Source organism: Anolis carolinensis, chromosome 5 (genome assembly GCF_035594765.1).
Source record: "Anolis carolinensis isolate JA03-04 chromosome 5, rAnoCar3.1.pri, whole genome shotgun sequence".
NCBI lineage: Eukaryota > Metazoa > Chordata > Lepidosauria > Squamata > Dactyloidae > Anolis > Anolis carolinensis.
This window is the reverse complement of record NC_085845.1, coordinates 28,162,110-28,179,172: the sequence shown is the minus strand read 5'-3', so window position 1 is coordinate 28,179,172 and position 17,063 is coordinate 28,162,110. Positions and strand designations below refer to the sequence as shown.

The 17,063-nt window shown below is 37.0% G+C and overlaps 1 protein-coding gene across 3 annotated transcripts in view; it reads right to left on the bottom strand.

Annotated features, from left to right (window-relative positions):
• Nucleotides 1-17,063, bottom strand: part of sgms2 (sphingomyelin synthase 2) — a 46,572-nt gene that overhangs the window by 11,244 nt on the left and 18,265 nt on the right. For all 3 annotated transcript variants that reach the window (XM_008119353.3, XM_062982804.1, XM_003226504.4), the window contains one exon: nt 773-1,445. In XM_008119353.3, coding sequence (XP_008117560.1) covers nt 773-1,227 — 455 coding nt within the window. In that variant the 5' untranslated portion in view covers nt 1,228-1,445. The remainder of the gene's footprint in view (nt 1-772; nt 1,446-17,063) is intronic.

Genomic DNA, 17,063 nt, shown 5'->3' with positions numbered 1-17,063 from the left:
ACAGATTATTAGCATTACTTTGCTTACGGCTTTTATAGCTTCGCAGGGCAACTGCACAGTTCCCCAAATGGCTGTGACTGTGGCCTCCTCTTTTCTTAAGGATTTCAGAACATGAAAACTAGGACAGACAGCAAAACAAATTAAGTGTCTACTCTGTTGCCTTTCTTTCAGGTTTACCATTTAATCCTATACATGTCTACTCAGAAATAAGCCTCACAGATTTTGATCAAACTTACTCCTAAACCATTGCAGTCCATATCACCTATGATTTAGATGTAATTAAATGTGCTTCCCCCCCCCCCCCAAATGTCAGGAGCGACTTGAGAAACTGCAAGTCACATCTGGTGTGGAAGAACTGGCCGTCTACAAGGACATTGCCCAGGGGACGCCTGGATGTTTGATGTTTTACCATCCTTGTGGAAGGCTTCTCTCATGTCCCCGCATGGGGAACTGGAGCTGACAGAGGGAGCTCACTCGCTCTCCCCGGATTCGAACCGCTGACCTATTGGTCAGCAGTCCTGCGGGCACAAGGGGTTTAACCCATTGCGCCACCAGGGGTGCAATTAAATCAATTCGCTTTACCTTGGCTATTCCCATCGTTTTTATCAAAAAGTAATTCAGGGGCAAGAAAGATATCAAGCAAAGTATTAGTACATGTATAAATCTTTGTTCTATTAACTTAATACTTCTCAGTGTATATGACTTTAAAATTGGAGGTTACACCTTGTATATATTCTTAATAAAAAGAGGACATAGAAACAGAACCACTTACTTGTATCTGAGAAACAGCCACTGGATTATCCATAATCCAACGAGTATAATTCCATTTATTTCTGATACAGAAAAAGCCCATTCCACACGATCAATATAATCAAAAAATTTATCAGGTAATGGAGGACTGAGCTCCTTAGGAGGCACCCTCTCATGTACCACTGTGATCATGACTGTCGTTAGAATTAAGTTGAAAACAGCATACACGAAAGCAACACCTGTTTTCCACCATTCCAATGGGAGTTTGTTCCTAGAATCAGTGGGCATAGAAATCTGTATATAGTCTGGGAACTTCTTAGCACCTTTTCGCAAACCATTGGATAAAGCTTTTGTTTTGTTGCTGCCATTTTTGCTTTCTTCACTAACAGTGAGAGCAGGTCGAACATAACCATTTGCTGTTTCATTGTTCTGTTCTTCCATATGCTCTTCAAGCTTTGCTGTCTCTATGGTATCCATCAGGACTAACACGTAGGACAAAACAAATTCCTGTTCAATTTCTTTAAAGAAAATATCTTCCACTTCTTTTAAAAAGTTTTCTTCTTGTACTTCCTGCCCATTTGAGTCTTTTAACAAATTAAACAAAAACTGTGGATTCTCTTTTCTGGTCAGTTATGGCTTCGGTTCTCTGAGAAAAGTCTCACAGATTTTCCTTCCAAGGACCATCAACATGCTCCCTGAAATTAACAGAGATATAAACTACATGAAAATGCACCCAATAGGCTCTGAATATATGATACTTGCAACAAAAGTCATATACAATGAAAGAAATTGGGTTATTTTTGAATCATAATTTAGAAAACCTAACCAGATGTAGGGTGTTTCATAAAAATTAGAAAATATATTTACATTAAAAGACTCAGTATATAATGTAATGGCAATATTTATGTTTCCATCGGTTTGTATAGATAAATATTGTTCTGCTTCTTAACTGTCAACATATATACGTCAGGTCAACTAGATTTATTTAAGTGTATAAATCTCCCTGTATCTACAAAGGCAGTGAACACATGATAAAAAGACAATAATAGGATAGGAACAAAGGAATCTACTTTACAATGAGTTAAAGTAGTTAAATCAGGGTCCATCTAATCCTTTTTGGTCCAGTATAACTGGCAAAAGCAAAAGCATCAGTATCTCAGCTACCCATGTGGACAATTTTGGATTTTAGAAATCCCAGCCATTTTACAAGCCGTTAAGAATTGTGGGAACTGAAGTCCAAAACATATGGAGGAGCAGTTTGAGTAACCCTAGAGGGTTTCAGAGATACAACTGGCAAATTGGGGAGAGGTATTTTTAAACCATTCAACAATGAGGTGGATATGCAGATTCTGTGTTTCCTTATCACAGCTTTTAACAAAAAGAAACCAGACAAAAACATACAATGTAATCACCAGACCCAAAGCTTACAGTTCATAGCTTCTAAAACTTACAGGGAAAGTGGGCTGAGAGATTAATTAGTGGTGAGAAAAAAAATATCCACATCCCCTTTTAGCCCACATTTCCCCTTCAAAAAGAAATTTGAGCAGAAGTGTAGAAACAGCATGTTAAAGCACAAAGTAAAAAAAAAATCGGGTGGGGGGGGGGGAAACAATTTTTTTAATGAATCATGAATAGTAGGTCCATAACACAAAATAATTTAAATTCTATTACTCATTCTGTATTTTTATATAGACTTAATTAAATCAAATTAGGGTGTCATAAGGAAGAAGGAGCAGACTTGTTTTCTTCTGCCCTTAAAACTAGGACTAGGAGCAATGGGTTCAAATTATAGGAAAGGAGATTCCACCTGAACATTAGAAAGAATTTCCTGACCGCACAAGCTGTTCAACAGTGGAACTCTGCCTTGGAGTGTGGTGGAAGCTCTTTCCTTGGAAACCTTTCAAAAGAGGCTAGATGGCCACCTGTCAGGGAAACTGTTTTTCTTGCATGGCAGGGGATTGGTCTAGATGGCCCATGTGGTCTCTTCCAATTCAATTATTCTATAATTCTATGAAATTTCCATTTTAGCTACCAAGTTTCAAGTCTAAAAAATGATTCCTAATTGGTAATTTAGTGGTTACAAAAGAATATCACAACACTTGTTGGAATCACTTGAAAACTTTGTCAATACACTTTGCCAGAAATCAGGCTCCACCAATATATTTCGGTGGACACTCAAGATTGCAATTTGTTTCACTTCAGACTGGGGAGGGGGGAATCCTTTGCTTTAATCAGGACTACTTAAACCTGTGACCAATAATATGGAACAATATCTAAAAGCAAAGCTCCATGGCCAGCAGGAACTTCACAATAACTCACTTATTCATTGAGTAGCAATACAGAAGTATTGTCCTTCCTTTCTTACTTTTTTAATCTCAATTTTAAAACATTTTGTTTTCCAAAGCTTTTGGAATTTTAGTTTAATATTGTTTTATAATCTTATATGTTTTGACTGTATGTAGTCTGTTTGCTTTATATTATATTCTATTTTGAGATTTTCTTTTCATTATTTCATAATTGTATAGTTTTGTTTCTTCGCGCGCGCACGCACACACACATACACAAAGACATGTTGAGTATCACTCATTCAAAATGCTTGGCACCAGAAGTGTCTTTGATTTTATATTTTATTCTTTGCATTTTATAATACCTCTATTTACATATACAGTATGTACATAACAAAATACCTTAGAGATGAGACCTAAGTCTAAACATAAAATTCATTTATGTTTCATGTCACCTTATATATATACAAACTGGACGCAAGTCATAAGTGATTAGATAAGTCCATACTTACAACACACATGATGAAGCCAGCGCAATGCGGGCCCCCCATAGAAATGAATGAAAACAGTCATCTACGGAGAGTTATTAAGAAGTTGGTTATTTTCTAAGATGTTTGTTACTTTCATAAGTCACAATGAGCCAGCTTCTTCAGTGCAACCAAATTCTACTGGGAATGCAGACAAATTTGGTATGTCACATGCTCACCTCAGCTTATCAGGGCTGAAGGAGAGGGGAAGGGAGGAGGTGCTCCTGGAGTTTCCATTAAATCCAGGAGCCACATTGGCTCTGGAGTCACTGTGAGCAAGCTGAGAGAGAGCTGGAGATCTAGCATAGCGAGTGAGTGATGTTCTTTAGTTTCTCTTATGCGGTGCGGCCCGGGTGGGCTGCACTGCTGCTGTCCTTCTCCCTGTCCCTATACACCAGTGATTCTCAACCTGGGGTCCCCAGACCTTTTTGGCCTACAATTCCCAGAAATCCCAACCAGTTTACCACCTGTTAGGATTTCTGTGAGTTGAAGGTCAAAAACATCTGGGGACCCCAGGTTGAGAACCACTGCTATACGCAGTGCTGTCTTGAATCGTCCTTCTCCCTTATCCTATATGAACCAGCCAGCCTCTCCAGCCAGACATATCAGCTTTATTGATATGCCATACAGGAGAAAAACTATGCATGGGTCTAAGCTCAGGATCAGCAAAGCATCCCCCCACCACCTCAGCGTCTGTGTTTTGTGGAGTTAGTGGAGAGAGAGAACACATCTTTTTAAATCCCCTAAAAATCAGTGGATGTGCAAATTTTTCTGAAACTTGGGAGTAATGATGCCCTGATCATGTTGTGTCATTGTATAGAAATCCAAGGGTTAAATCTTGTAGTTTTAAAAAACTTTTGGCAAAACTTTAAAAATTCCCTAAAAATCAGATGTGCACATTTTTCTGAGACCTGGGAGGAGTGGTGCCCTAGTAATGTTGTGTCATTTTAGAGAAATTCAAAGTGATAGCTCTTGTAGTTTATTTTTAAAAAGTTGTTTGTAAAAATTTCAACAACTTCCTAAAAATCAGTGGATGAGTGAAACGTTCTAAAACGTGGGAGGCTTATAGTGGTAAATGTGTGTGCTACAATTTTAGCAAGTTTCATCCTGATAGCCCTAAAAATACCAGTCTTAAGAGAATGGTATTGGCTCCCAATATGTTTCCGGTCGGCATTCAAATGATGTCATTTTAAGCTCTAAATGGCTTGGGACCCCAATACTTGAGGGAGCACCTCTTCCCGTATGTGCCTAACTGAAGATCTGCTGGGGGAGCCCTTCTTTTTGTTCCACCAGTAAGGTAAATATACTGTGTTGGAACATGGTAGAGTTTTTTTCAGTTATGGCATACCAACGGAGGTATATCTTTTTCCTAGAATCAAGACTGGCACCAACACTCCTTGCACTAGGCACGAAGTTACAACTTGGATGTTCACTAAAGCCTTTTGCCTCATTATTTCAAACCAAAGATTGCTATATGTAGCTTTTAAAAACTTTAAAATTAAAAAATCTGCTTTTAATTCATTGGTAATAGGTTTTAGCTTATTTAAATAATCTATTTTTAACCCATTTAACATATTTTAGTGCCATTTAATGAGATCTCTTGATACAAAGCAGGGTATACATTTTTAAATAAATAATGAACAATAATTAGGATATTGGTTTAGCCTTTATCCAAACGAGATACTTTTTTAAGAACAGTTTTCCAAGTTCTGATTGAAAAACCCCTCTAAACAAATTTGAATGGAAGATATGTTAAAATTTCTCTTCCAAGTAAGCTTCTTAAGTATCAGCACCATTTCTTCCTTTCCTTTGCTTAAACACTAGGTTATAAAAGTAAGAAGTGGTTTTGAGAATTATGAACTAAAATCAAACAACTATCGCTAAACTTTGATGAAAAATGCAGGAAATCAAGCCCCACAGTTTTTGAGCTGTGCATGTAAAAACATAGTTGACACTTACTGATGATGATCACAGAGCAAGTCCACTGATAATTCTGGGAACAAAACCTAGTGTCCAGACAAACACTGCCATAATAAGTACTAATGGATTAGGGAAGCAGAGAATTTTAATCTGGCAGACCTTCAATAGTCAGTTCAACACACTAGACTTATGTGGTATGTTCTACTTTATTTGAAGCTGCATCAACATAAGTTATTTTCAATGAAATGAGAAAGAAGACTTGGTACAAAGTACTTTCTTGGGGAAAAAGTCATTCTAAGCTGGTTGTATTTAATTTTGATGAAAATAAGTTGTTTTATTCCAACATCTATAAAAAAAAATTAGAATTACATGCAAGACATGCATTTTAACTACAAATCAGGCCATCAAGGTATTCATCTACTAAAACTAGATCAATTTTCAGTTTAATCATTTTTGAAATCGAGAATGAGAAGTGAAATCAAATGTAAGAAACCCACTGGAACATGCAAATATAATTCAAGAGGTCTCAACTACCTGACAACTTTAAATGTTTTCAAAAACTTCCCCTGGCTCATTAATTGCTTTTACAATGTTGTTTTCCAGAAAAGTGTTAATTATGTTATACAGAAATGCATATGAGTTGCAATTTCTCTGTACATTATGCATAAATCATTGAATCATATTATATGAAACAGTATATAACACAGTTAATAGAGTAATTCTAAATATTGCTGGAATAACTAAAATAATAACTGAAATAATAATTATTTATTACTATAATAACAATTATTATTAACTGAAGTAGGATACACCATCATTTTATATTGAGGTCTATCATTTCCTTGGCCCAATTTTATTTTCACACATCTGCAGCACAACCTGGAGTTTTCCTGATATCATATCAGTTCACTATGAATTGGATTTATGTTTCTGCCTTCTGCCTCTATTCTGCCTTGGTCAGACCACACCTGGAAAACTGTGTCCAATTCTGGGCACCACAATTTAAGGGAGATGGTGACAAGCTAGATTGTGTCCAGAGGAGGGAAACAAAAATGATCAAGGGTCTAGAGAACAAGCCCTATGAGGAGCAGCTTAAAGAGCTGGGCATGTTTAGCCTGCAGAAGAGAAGGTTGAGAGGAGACATGATAGCCATGTATAAATATGTGTGGGGAAGATATAGGGAGGAGGGAGAAAGTTTGCTTTCTGCTGCCCTGGAGACTAGGACGTGGAACAATGGCTTCAAACTACAGGAAAGGAGATTTCACTTGAACATCAAGAACTTCTTCACTGTGAGAGCTGTTCGGCAGTGGAACTCTCTCCCCTGGACTGTAGTGGAGACTCCTTCTTTGGAGGCTTTAAAGCAGAGGCTAGATGGCCATCTGTCAGGGGTGCTTTGAATGCTTCTTGGCAGGGGGTTGGACTGGATGGCTCAATGAGGTCTCTTCCAACTCTATTATTCTATGATGCTATGATTCTATATTTTCATGCTGAACTGTGCAAAATGATTTCTTCCAACATTCTATTGCATCAGTTGGCCCCAGGATACAAAACTGTCAATTTCTTTTAAGATACTTGGGAACAAAGAACTAGAAAACATTATGTTTTTCCTTTGACCATAGGCTATTTGAGGACAAATGACTGATCTACATACAAGCTTTCAATACATCAAAGAGTATAATCAAATCAAGAAAGGGAGCAAGCAACCTCACTATAAACAAAGCACCTTGCTTTACTATAACATTTATCAACATAAGACTTAAATGTTATTGAATAAGTTACTGTTTCTTTTTATGAAGTAAAACCATGGTGACTTGATACCTCAGTTTATAAATACAGCATTATTTATAAAATTGTACAGCAAAGGCTATGTATATATACACACACAAATTAAGAAAACTGGGATGTAATGCCAACTTCTAGTTTAGTACTCTGGAAGAAGGGAGAGAACAGAATACAAGGAAAACGTCGAGGATAGGTTTGTAAGTCGTACAAATGCTTAACATTCTCATATGTATTCTAAGGCTTTGGATAACGAAAGAGGATCCAGTGCTAAATGGTCACTGTATAAATTGCTTCAATTAGTTTAAGTGCAATTGCAATGACTAAATAGAGCTAAGCCTAAAGTTTACAAACTCTGGCATGTAACTATTTCTCAGATAAAAAAGAGGAAATAGATTCCTACATCCTTGATTGAGTTCTGCTGTTTAACAAAGCTCAGTGGGCCATTCCACCCCTCACAAAGGACATCAGAACAAACAAATCTACCAGCTTATCAACATAGCATTTTGAATTCATCGAATGCTGAAAGGAAAGCAAGGCGGGGTTAATACTAGTACTACCCTGTTTCCCCCAAAATAAGACATCCCCAGAAATAAGACCTAGTAGAGATTTTGCTGAAATGCTAAATATAAGGCCTCCCCCGAAAGTAAGACCTAGCAAAATTTTTGTTTGGAAGCATGCCCGCCGAACAAAACACCAGAGCATGCAGAATCGGTAAATATACGTACCGTAGTGTGTTGGACATGGAATTAATGGTAGTAACAAGAAATTCTTGATAGGATTCACAGTTTGTCTGGTTATGCTGGTTTGTGATGACAACTAAGGTACAGTATATAATAAATGTTCATTTTTTGTTCAACAATTAATGTGAATTCTTCTTCATGGAAAAATAAGACATCCCCTGAAAATAAGACCTAGAGCATCTTTGGGAGCAAAAATTAATATAAGACACTGTCTTATTTTTGGAGAAACACAGTATATGTGAGGCCCCTGGTTCATTTCAGGATCCAATTTGATAATCCACATTGAAGTCTGAATTGATCTGGATTAATCAGGAATACAACTTGAATTGAAATACGGAAATCTAGATCACTAGTCCTCCCTAATGCCACTTAAGGGCATTTTATGCTCTAAACTGATGGGTTTTCACCTTTACAACTAACAACGTTTTAGAATATCTTGGCTACAAGGTATCTTCCTTCACAGTATGTGGGGACATTAACAATTGTGATATGTGGCTTCTAACTCTTACAAGGTTTGTAACCAATTAATTTCAAACATGTTTATTTACTTTTCCTATGTATTCTATAGTTTCAGATTCCACTTTAAAATATAACACAAAAACTGGTTATCGTTTCTTGGCTGCCTTGATCACAAATGCAATAGTATCTGAGAAGAGAGAGAGACTGAGAGAGAGGCTGAAAGAGAGAGACTGCGAGAGAGACAGAGACAGATAGACACTTTTACTGTCGGCATTTTCAGGAATGTATGCTGAGTAATAAGTACTTTCATTCACCACAGAGAAAATGAGTCAACAGCCAGCAAACAGAAAAGTATCATCAGTCACATGCTAACCCCAGAAAAAGCGACTGAACTATTTTCAGGATGTGTCATTTGTATGTACTGGGATTATTATGAGGTTGTCAAGTGACATAGAAAGTTGGCATATTTGTGCATTTATATAACAGCTGTTATGATATCTAATATGTTACCATAGAGGCAGGATGTTACCAGTGAATACACACAGTTTCTAAGATGAAGAACTGAAAAACTATTTTAAAATTAAGAGGAATTAGAATTTTAGTTCTGTCATATTTGTTCTCCTGACAGTATCAAAATATGCTTTAGAACAGGTGATAGAAGAGATGACAGATTAAAGATTTAAACTAAAGGAAAAAAAATGCCCTTTCCTTCAGATCTGACCTGTTACTAGATGTCCTCTGCTCAGAGTTCCATGAACTCCAAGTCATATCTTTTGCTGACATCATAATGGGTATACACCTCAACAATGTACATAATATGCACTCATGAGGAATCTGTGGCAACTTTGAACTTGGAGCTGTTTATGATGTCATCAGAATATAGAAATGTAAAAAAATAGCTACTTAGAAGTTTGCTGAGTTGCATAGAATTGAAATCTCAATTTTCAGTGGATCCACTTGAGCTTGGTGAACACGGTTTTGTTTATTCACAAAGAACTTGGAATACCATAGAATAGTTTCAGAGAACCTAGAAAATGGCTAGATAAATGTTCTCTCTAGACCACCAGCATGGCTCTGTGGTCAATGTCTGCCAGGGGTTCCACCAGAAGTTGACCACAGAATTGCGTTGGGGGCCTAAAGATAATATTTCTCTAGGCATTTTCTAGTTTCTCTGAAACGATTCTATGATATGCTTCAGCCCACAATGTAAGAAAAACTTATATGTTTTTACCTTATTCCTTCTCTATATCATGCCTCATTTCATTACTATTTTAATTACTAAAGCTTTATTTATTTTAATTTAATTTATTTTATCCTGCCTTTATTCATTCCTATATAAACATTCAAGGTGGCTTTAGTGATTAAAGCGGGAGATTCCAGTGGTCCAAAGAATCATCTGCCCAGTCATCTTCAACTTGAGTTACAGCTGCAGGAATGGGAAACTGGGGAGGGGGGGTGACTAAGTGGAAGCTGCAATGAAAGTGTATTTCTAGTGAAAATGTTAAAATAAATTCAAAATTAAGGAGAACCAGGGAAGGACAGAAAAATCGGGGGGGGGGGAGGATACACCTACATCTAAGGCCACAATCCACATCACAACCAAGATGCCTTCACATGAACCAACCAGTGTCTTCTGTCTACTACTTTTTTAAAGTCAGGAGAATATTTGGATAGGAAAGCAACAACTGGCAAAGAGCAGCATTGAGTATTGTGATATAGGTTGTTGTTATCATCATCATCATTATTATCATCATCATCAGGTAGAAATTCTTAGTCCAGGTGATCCCAAAATCTCTATGCCATTTTAGATTCTGGATTTTCTTCATATAAAAACAAAACGGGTTTGTAATTGGTCACAAACTTTATTACAATAGAGTATCTTAAATGTGGTAAGACATATTATTGACAGTGGAATAGGGCATATTCAAAGTAGTTCTTCTGAAATTTAAATAATCTGCCCTGACACCATTTTACTAAGAAGACTATATTAAAAAACAATACACAAATGCAAATTTCAGACTAGCCCATATAGTTCCTAGACTCTACATGCTTTGTTTGGCATCCATACGAATGCATGTACAATCAGATAACTATAGAAGAAATAGGTTGCTATTTAAGTATTACGCAGCCCAACCAAAACAAAAATTCTTGAAGTCTTGTTTTTTAAGCCTGTTCCTGGAGTTATTTGGGGTGCTGATTCAGAAAATTACATTGGATAGACCGCAATAGCTCCAGTTTCTTAGATATAGTTATCATGATTTTCTATGGGCGAGCAGATGGCGATTGGTAGGTGACATGTTCTGTATCTCAAAAACTACAGCTGATAAGGCCCGGGCTGTGGCGCAGACGGGAGAGCAAGCCAGCTGCAATTAACTGCAATGAATCACTCTGACCAGGAGGTCATGAGTTCGAGGCCCGTTCGGAGCCTATGTTTGTTTGTCTTTGTTCTATGTTAAAAAGCATTGAATGTTTGCCTATATGTGTAATGAGTCCCCTTCGGGGTGAGAAGGGCGGAATATAAATGCTGCAAATAAATAAATAAATAAATAAGGGGAAACTGGTTCCATTTTTAGAATCAGCAGTTCAATATACCCAGAAACAGGGCTAACATTAGAGGCACCAAATATGTGTTGGCCAATGTAATAAATAAAGAACAGGAGCTATCGCAAAGAAATGTAATTATCACTATAATCTATGTACTATGCACGTGAGTCTACAACATAACACAGAGCATAACTTTATCCTAAACTAAATTTTGGCACTATGTATGAGGATATACGACTTCTTGGCACATGACTCCCAGATGAGGAGCTATTTCATGTGCAACTTAAGAAAAAAATATTCCTCCCCTAACAAAAAATTCTCAAAAGCAAAGCTTTTCATACAAAGGCCTTTCATACCCTGGACAAGTGAGGTAGCAAGGAGGGGGACTATAAAATCCTTTGTTGAAAACTGAAAACTGGGGATGTCTTTACTCACTAGCAGATTATGAGGTAACTAAAAACCTGGAGTTTCAAAGAACTAGCTGATCATAGGATTCATAAGATATATAAAGCTATACTTGCAATAGCCTACTAACCATTTTAAAATTATGTGGCCACAATATACCAATGAAACTCATTTGTGAAATATCAATAATATTGAGTATAAGATAACATATTAAACCAAGTTCCAGATTTATTCAGCTGATAACAATGACTTCACCACAGCCTAGTACTTTGATATTGCTATTTAAAGGTTATATCCAAGCCATACGTCTCCTACCAATGCACAATGTATTCCAAGAGGGAACTGTGAGCAGAGGTGTGAGATTCTTTGTTCTTTATCTTGGTTGTGGATTGGCAATTTGAACCCCTCAAGCTATCTCTGCACATGAGAGCTAGACTGGGGAAAGTGTTCATATTTCCCCAAACCAATTCTTGGTGTGCTTGGGAACATACAGAGCTTCTGAACTTCAACCCTTCAGATTCAGACATAAAAACAGATTTTAGGTCAGCATATGTATTGAGGTATGCATATTTTACATTTTTTTTTCCGTGTCAGAAGCAACTTGAGTCGCTTACATATTAGAGGCCTCCAATCAATATTTTGGTTAGCAAATTAATCTCCACAATTTTCTGGATACACACTGAAAAAAGCTCATAGCCATTCTTATGCATATTTCTCAGAAGAAGTCTCACTATATAGCTGAGCATAGAATTATATCCTTTCCTGCACTCTAAGAGCAAACATCATTGCAATCTTTGCAAAAATTGTTTATTGTTTTTTCCATTAGCTGACCTTGAGATCAGCTGCTAATGGAGTAGTTAGCCATTAGAGCCAGAAGACCATGAAGTTTAGGGTGTGAGGAGGGTGCAGCATTAGCCTTATCTGCCTTCTTCTGCCATGAAGAGGACAAGAGAGGAAGAACAATCATAAGCAGTAACACTCAAATAAATCCTCTTAAATTTAATTAAAACTGCTTCCATCTAACTATAGAGAGGCCTTAGTCATTGCTAGGGCTATAATATTTGGTCAAACCTTGAAAAGCAAATCAAATCAAGTTGATTCAGACCAATTTGTACCAGATCTATAACAAATTAAAATGTCTGCTATCTGGTTCCAGAACAGAACACAAAACTTGGAAACATTCAGGACTGATCTAAACATCTGGGGTGTCGCAAATGAGAGGGAGAAATAATAACAATAATAATTATAATAATCATCATCAGATATATATGGCACCTTATAAACCAACAAAAATCAGCCAGTTCGCCAAATGTGTGCAGTAGTTACCTTTACATACAAAGAAAATAACAACAAATTTATATCCCAAAAACTGGGACTCAAGGAGGTTTAAAAATTAAAATAACATTAATGACAGAAATATACTTAAATATACTTAAAACAGTCATAGGGTGGAGGGAGCAAGCTTGTTTTCTGCTGCCCTACAGACTAGGATGCGGAAAAATGGCTTCAAACTACAGGAAAGGAGATTCCACCTGAACATCAGGAAGAACTTCCCCACTGTGAGAGCTGTTTGGCAGTGGAACTCTCTGCCCCAGAGTGTGGTGGAGGCTCCTTCTTTGGAGGCTTCTAAACAGAGGCTGGATGGCCATCTGTTGGGGGTGCTTTGAATGAGATTTCCTGCTTCTTGGCAGGGGGTTGGACTGGATGGCCCATGAGGTCTCTTCCAATTCTACTATTCTATGATTTAAAATACAATTTAAAAATGAGATGATGTTGTCATACAGAGGACTGGAGCTGGACTTTTCTTATTAACATTGTGACAGTTACATGGGGCAAATATCTAAGTTGTATTCTCCGACCACAGTACATTGGGTACAGATTGTGTGAAGTTACTGAAATAATATAAGCAACTGTCCTCTGTAATTCTTAATTCATTTGCTGGAATTATTAGCAGCAGTTCAAAAGATCTATTGAGAGTATGAGTGGGGTCAGTTTCACTAACATCTGACACTTTTGTCTCTGAGTCTAATTTCCCAATGTTTTCTATTGTTGAATAGCCTAGCTTAAGCCTCCATTTTCCCCTTATTAATTTCATAAGTAAACTTTTAACAAAAGTACATGTTTTAGGGAGTAAAATTTATTGCTCCCTACTGTTTTGGAATAGCTGGTTCACTTTCACATTAATATTTTTTTAAAAATTCTCTTTAATTCTCTCTCTTTCCCTGAGTGCGCACCAACAATTAGGGTCTGCTAACACAATGCACATACATTATTATATTGCATATATCATTTATATTGTGATGCAAAGCTTGATTTTATCGCTCATTTGGTGATAAAATCACTACATTAAATTTCTACCATATCATTAAAACTTTTCTTCTATTAATAGCAATGATCAGAAATAATCTCCATGTGAGTTATATAAATCTATATGGTGTCCCTAAGAACAGAAGGAGAATGATTAATTTGTCTTCGCCCCTACTACGACTTCTAAAAGGGAATAGTGACATTGGAAGCTATTCCTGCTTCATCCCCAGACTTGCATGGGCTCAGGGTGGAAAGAGTAGAAGCAAATTTTTCAGCAAGTCTTTATTTGATTCTGAAGATAAGTGGCAAACAAAAATCAATATAGCAGACACTGCCTCTGAGATGGAAGGCAAACAGTATGAAGCACCATGCTAAAACCAGAACTTATCTGGGACTACGTTAAGGGCAGATGCCAAAGATTGCCATCTGATTTAAAACAAACAAAAAGTAAAGTGGTGCAAATTGCTCAAGGGCCATAAGAATCTTGTTGACAAGTCCCAAAAGCCAGGCAGCAAGGGACAAGACATGTCAGATAAGGGGGGGGGGGGAGAGTTAATTCCTTGGCATGGGCAATTGTCAATCTTTCTTATCCTCAAGGTATCAGGCAGGCTGGAACCATGAGATGGTCAACATTGATCCCAACACTGATCACCAAATTCCTTAAAGAGAATCATAGGAACCTACCACATGGACTGCTGGTACAGCAACCTCTCATCCCACTTCTCCTTCCACATAGTACATTGATGAATCTGTCTTTCACAGCTGATACAGTAATGCAGAAATACCCTATGTAAATTGTCATTTAATTATCATATTACTATCTGATTATAAATTTTTACTAGATTTAGCTGATTTTACTCTAGAACTACAATCCTGAAGTGGAAAGAAACTCAATCCTTGTATCTTGACTAAAGATGGGAAGGCCTGGAAAAAAACTGAAAAAAAATGGTGGAAAACACAGCGTTTTCCCCAATTTTTTTTTAAAGTGTGTAGAATATTTTTTTCCAATGATAAATAATATGTCTATGACATGGTATTCAAACTACAGTAGAGTCTCACTTATCCAAGCCTCGCTTATCCAAGTTTCTGGATTATCCAAGCCATTTTTGTAGTCAATGTTTTCAATACAGTAGAGTCTCACTTATCCAACACTCACTTATTCAACGTTCTGGATTATCCAACCCATTTTTGGAGTCAATGTTTTCAATGCATTGTGATATTTTGGTGCTAAATTCGTAAATACAGTAATTACTACATAGCATTAATGTGTAATGAACTACTTTTTCTGTCAAATTTGTTGTATAACATGATGTTTTGATGCTTAATTTATAAAATCATAACCTATTTTGATGTGTAATAGGCTTTTTCTTAATCCCTCCTTATTATCCAAGATATTTCCTTATCCAAGCTTCTGCCGGCCCGTTTAGCTTGAATAAGTGAGACTCTACTGTATATAACATGAAGGCCTTAAAAAAGATTTGAGACTTTTTGTTTCTACACCCCCCTCATTTTTCTAGAAAAAATAGTTTTGGGGAAAAAATAAAAAAATGGTCCCCCCTCCCCCCCCCCCCCATTTTTACTGGGCTTTTTTCCGGGCCTTCCCATATCTAATCTTGACTATGTCCAGATTTTTCTGTATATGTGTAACATTTTCCAATGTAATGTTTTTTTCTGTGATTTCAGTGCTACTTTATAGAAAAACTACAATTTTGTATTCCATACTACAGGAAGAAAAATGCATTCTTTGCATTTTAAACATATACTTAAAAAAGAAAATTAAAATTTTCAAAGGAAAGGATTAGATAAATAAAGCATTTCTGTCACACTATCTTCAATTTATGTGCTTTCCAAGTTCCAAGAACTTTCATGCTGAAATAGTATAATTTTATATTACTTATTAATGTTTGTATATGCCTACAGGTTGCCCATCAACTTATGATGATCCTGTAATTTTCATAGGGTTTTCTTAGGTAAGGAATATTTAGGTAATTTTGCTAATTTTTCCCTCTGGAAACACAGTCTACAGCATCTGGTATTTGTTGGAGATTTCCCATCTAAGTACTAACCGAGGCTGACCTTGCTTAGTTCCCAAGATCAGACAGCACCTGGTGCCTTTAGGATATTTGGACTATCGACTAAAATTTTACAGTATATGCTAACTACAGAAAATGTGATGTCCAAAAAGTTACATGAACAAAGTACTTGAACTGAAACATGAATAAGTAGTACAATGGTACCTTGACTTAAGATGTAACTGACATCTTAACTAAAACTGCTCTTATCTCAAAGTTCTTCCTGATGTTCAGGTGGAATCTCCTTTCCTGTAGTTTGAAGCCATTGTTCCGTGTCCTAGTCTGCTGGGCAGCAGCAAACAAGCATGCTCCCTCCTCTCTATGACTTCCCCTCACGTATTTGTACATGAAGCAATAAAGAATGAAAGATCAACTTTAAAATGGTAGAAGCATAAAGTAGTAGCACAATGGCAGAAACACAAAATTGTGACAAGGAAGCACAAAGTAAAGATGCAGAAGCATCATTTTCTTCATATTGCATTCATTCCAGTCTCCCTCCCTTTCTTGCTCTCCCTTCATGAAGCCAAACATACCAGGAATAAAAACCACACAAAATCAACTAACCCAAAGCTCCTCAAAGTGGACAAGAGCAAAGCGGACAGCAACCTCCCAAAGTGAAAAAGAGCACGAGGCACAGAGACTGCTCCCTTGAAACCCTAAAGCTATGTACTCTCGCGCTAGCACTCCCACTAGCTCTTAACTCAAGATTCTGCTCTTATGTTAAAGCGATCCCGGTGCTAGGTGACAGCTCTTAACTAAAAACACTCTTAAGTTGGGACACTCTTAAGTAGAGGTTGCACTGTATTATGCTTTATCACGGTTGGTGATATTGTGGACAACTCAGAAATTGGAGCATTTATCATAAATGAAGTTTGGTAAGAAACATTTTGGGGGTATAGAGTATAGCTAAAATGGAAAACAAAAACTCCAAGCAACAGTTTCTACCCTAAAACGTAAGAAATATTAAAAATTAACTAGGTATTTTTAATTACACAAATGTGAAAGGGTTAAATCGATGCAATGACTCAGCAAAAGCAGCAGTTCAATATAAGCAGGTGTGACTGTAGCTGAGAAGGTCTCAATGTGAGGAAGGCCTCACTGTTAGAAGGCCTTAGTGTGAAGTAGGCCTCAGTATGAGAAGCTTCAGTGAGAGAAGCCCCAGGTTGAAGGCCTTGTGTGTAAAGCTACAGTGTGAAGGCTGCTGTATGTAAAGCTACTGGGTGAAGCTCCTGTGTAAGTTCGGTGTGAGAGGAGGTTCTGTGACAGCAAAGC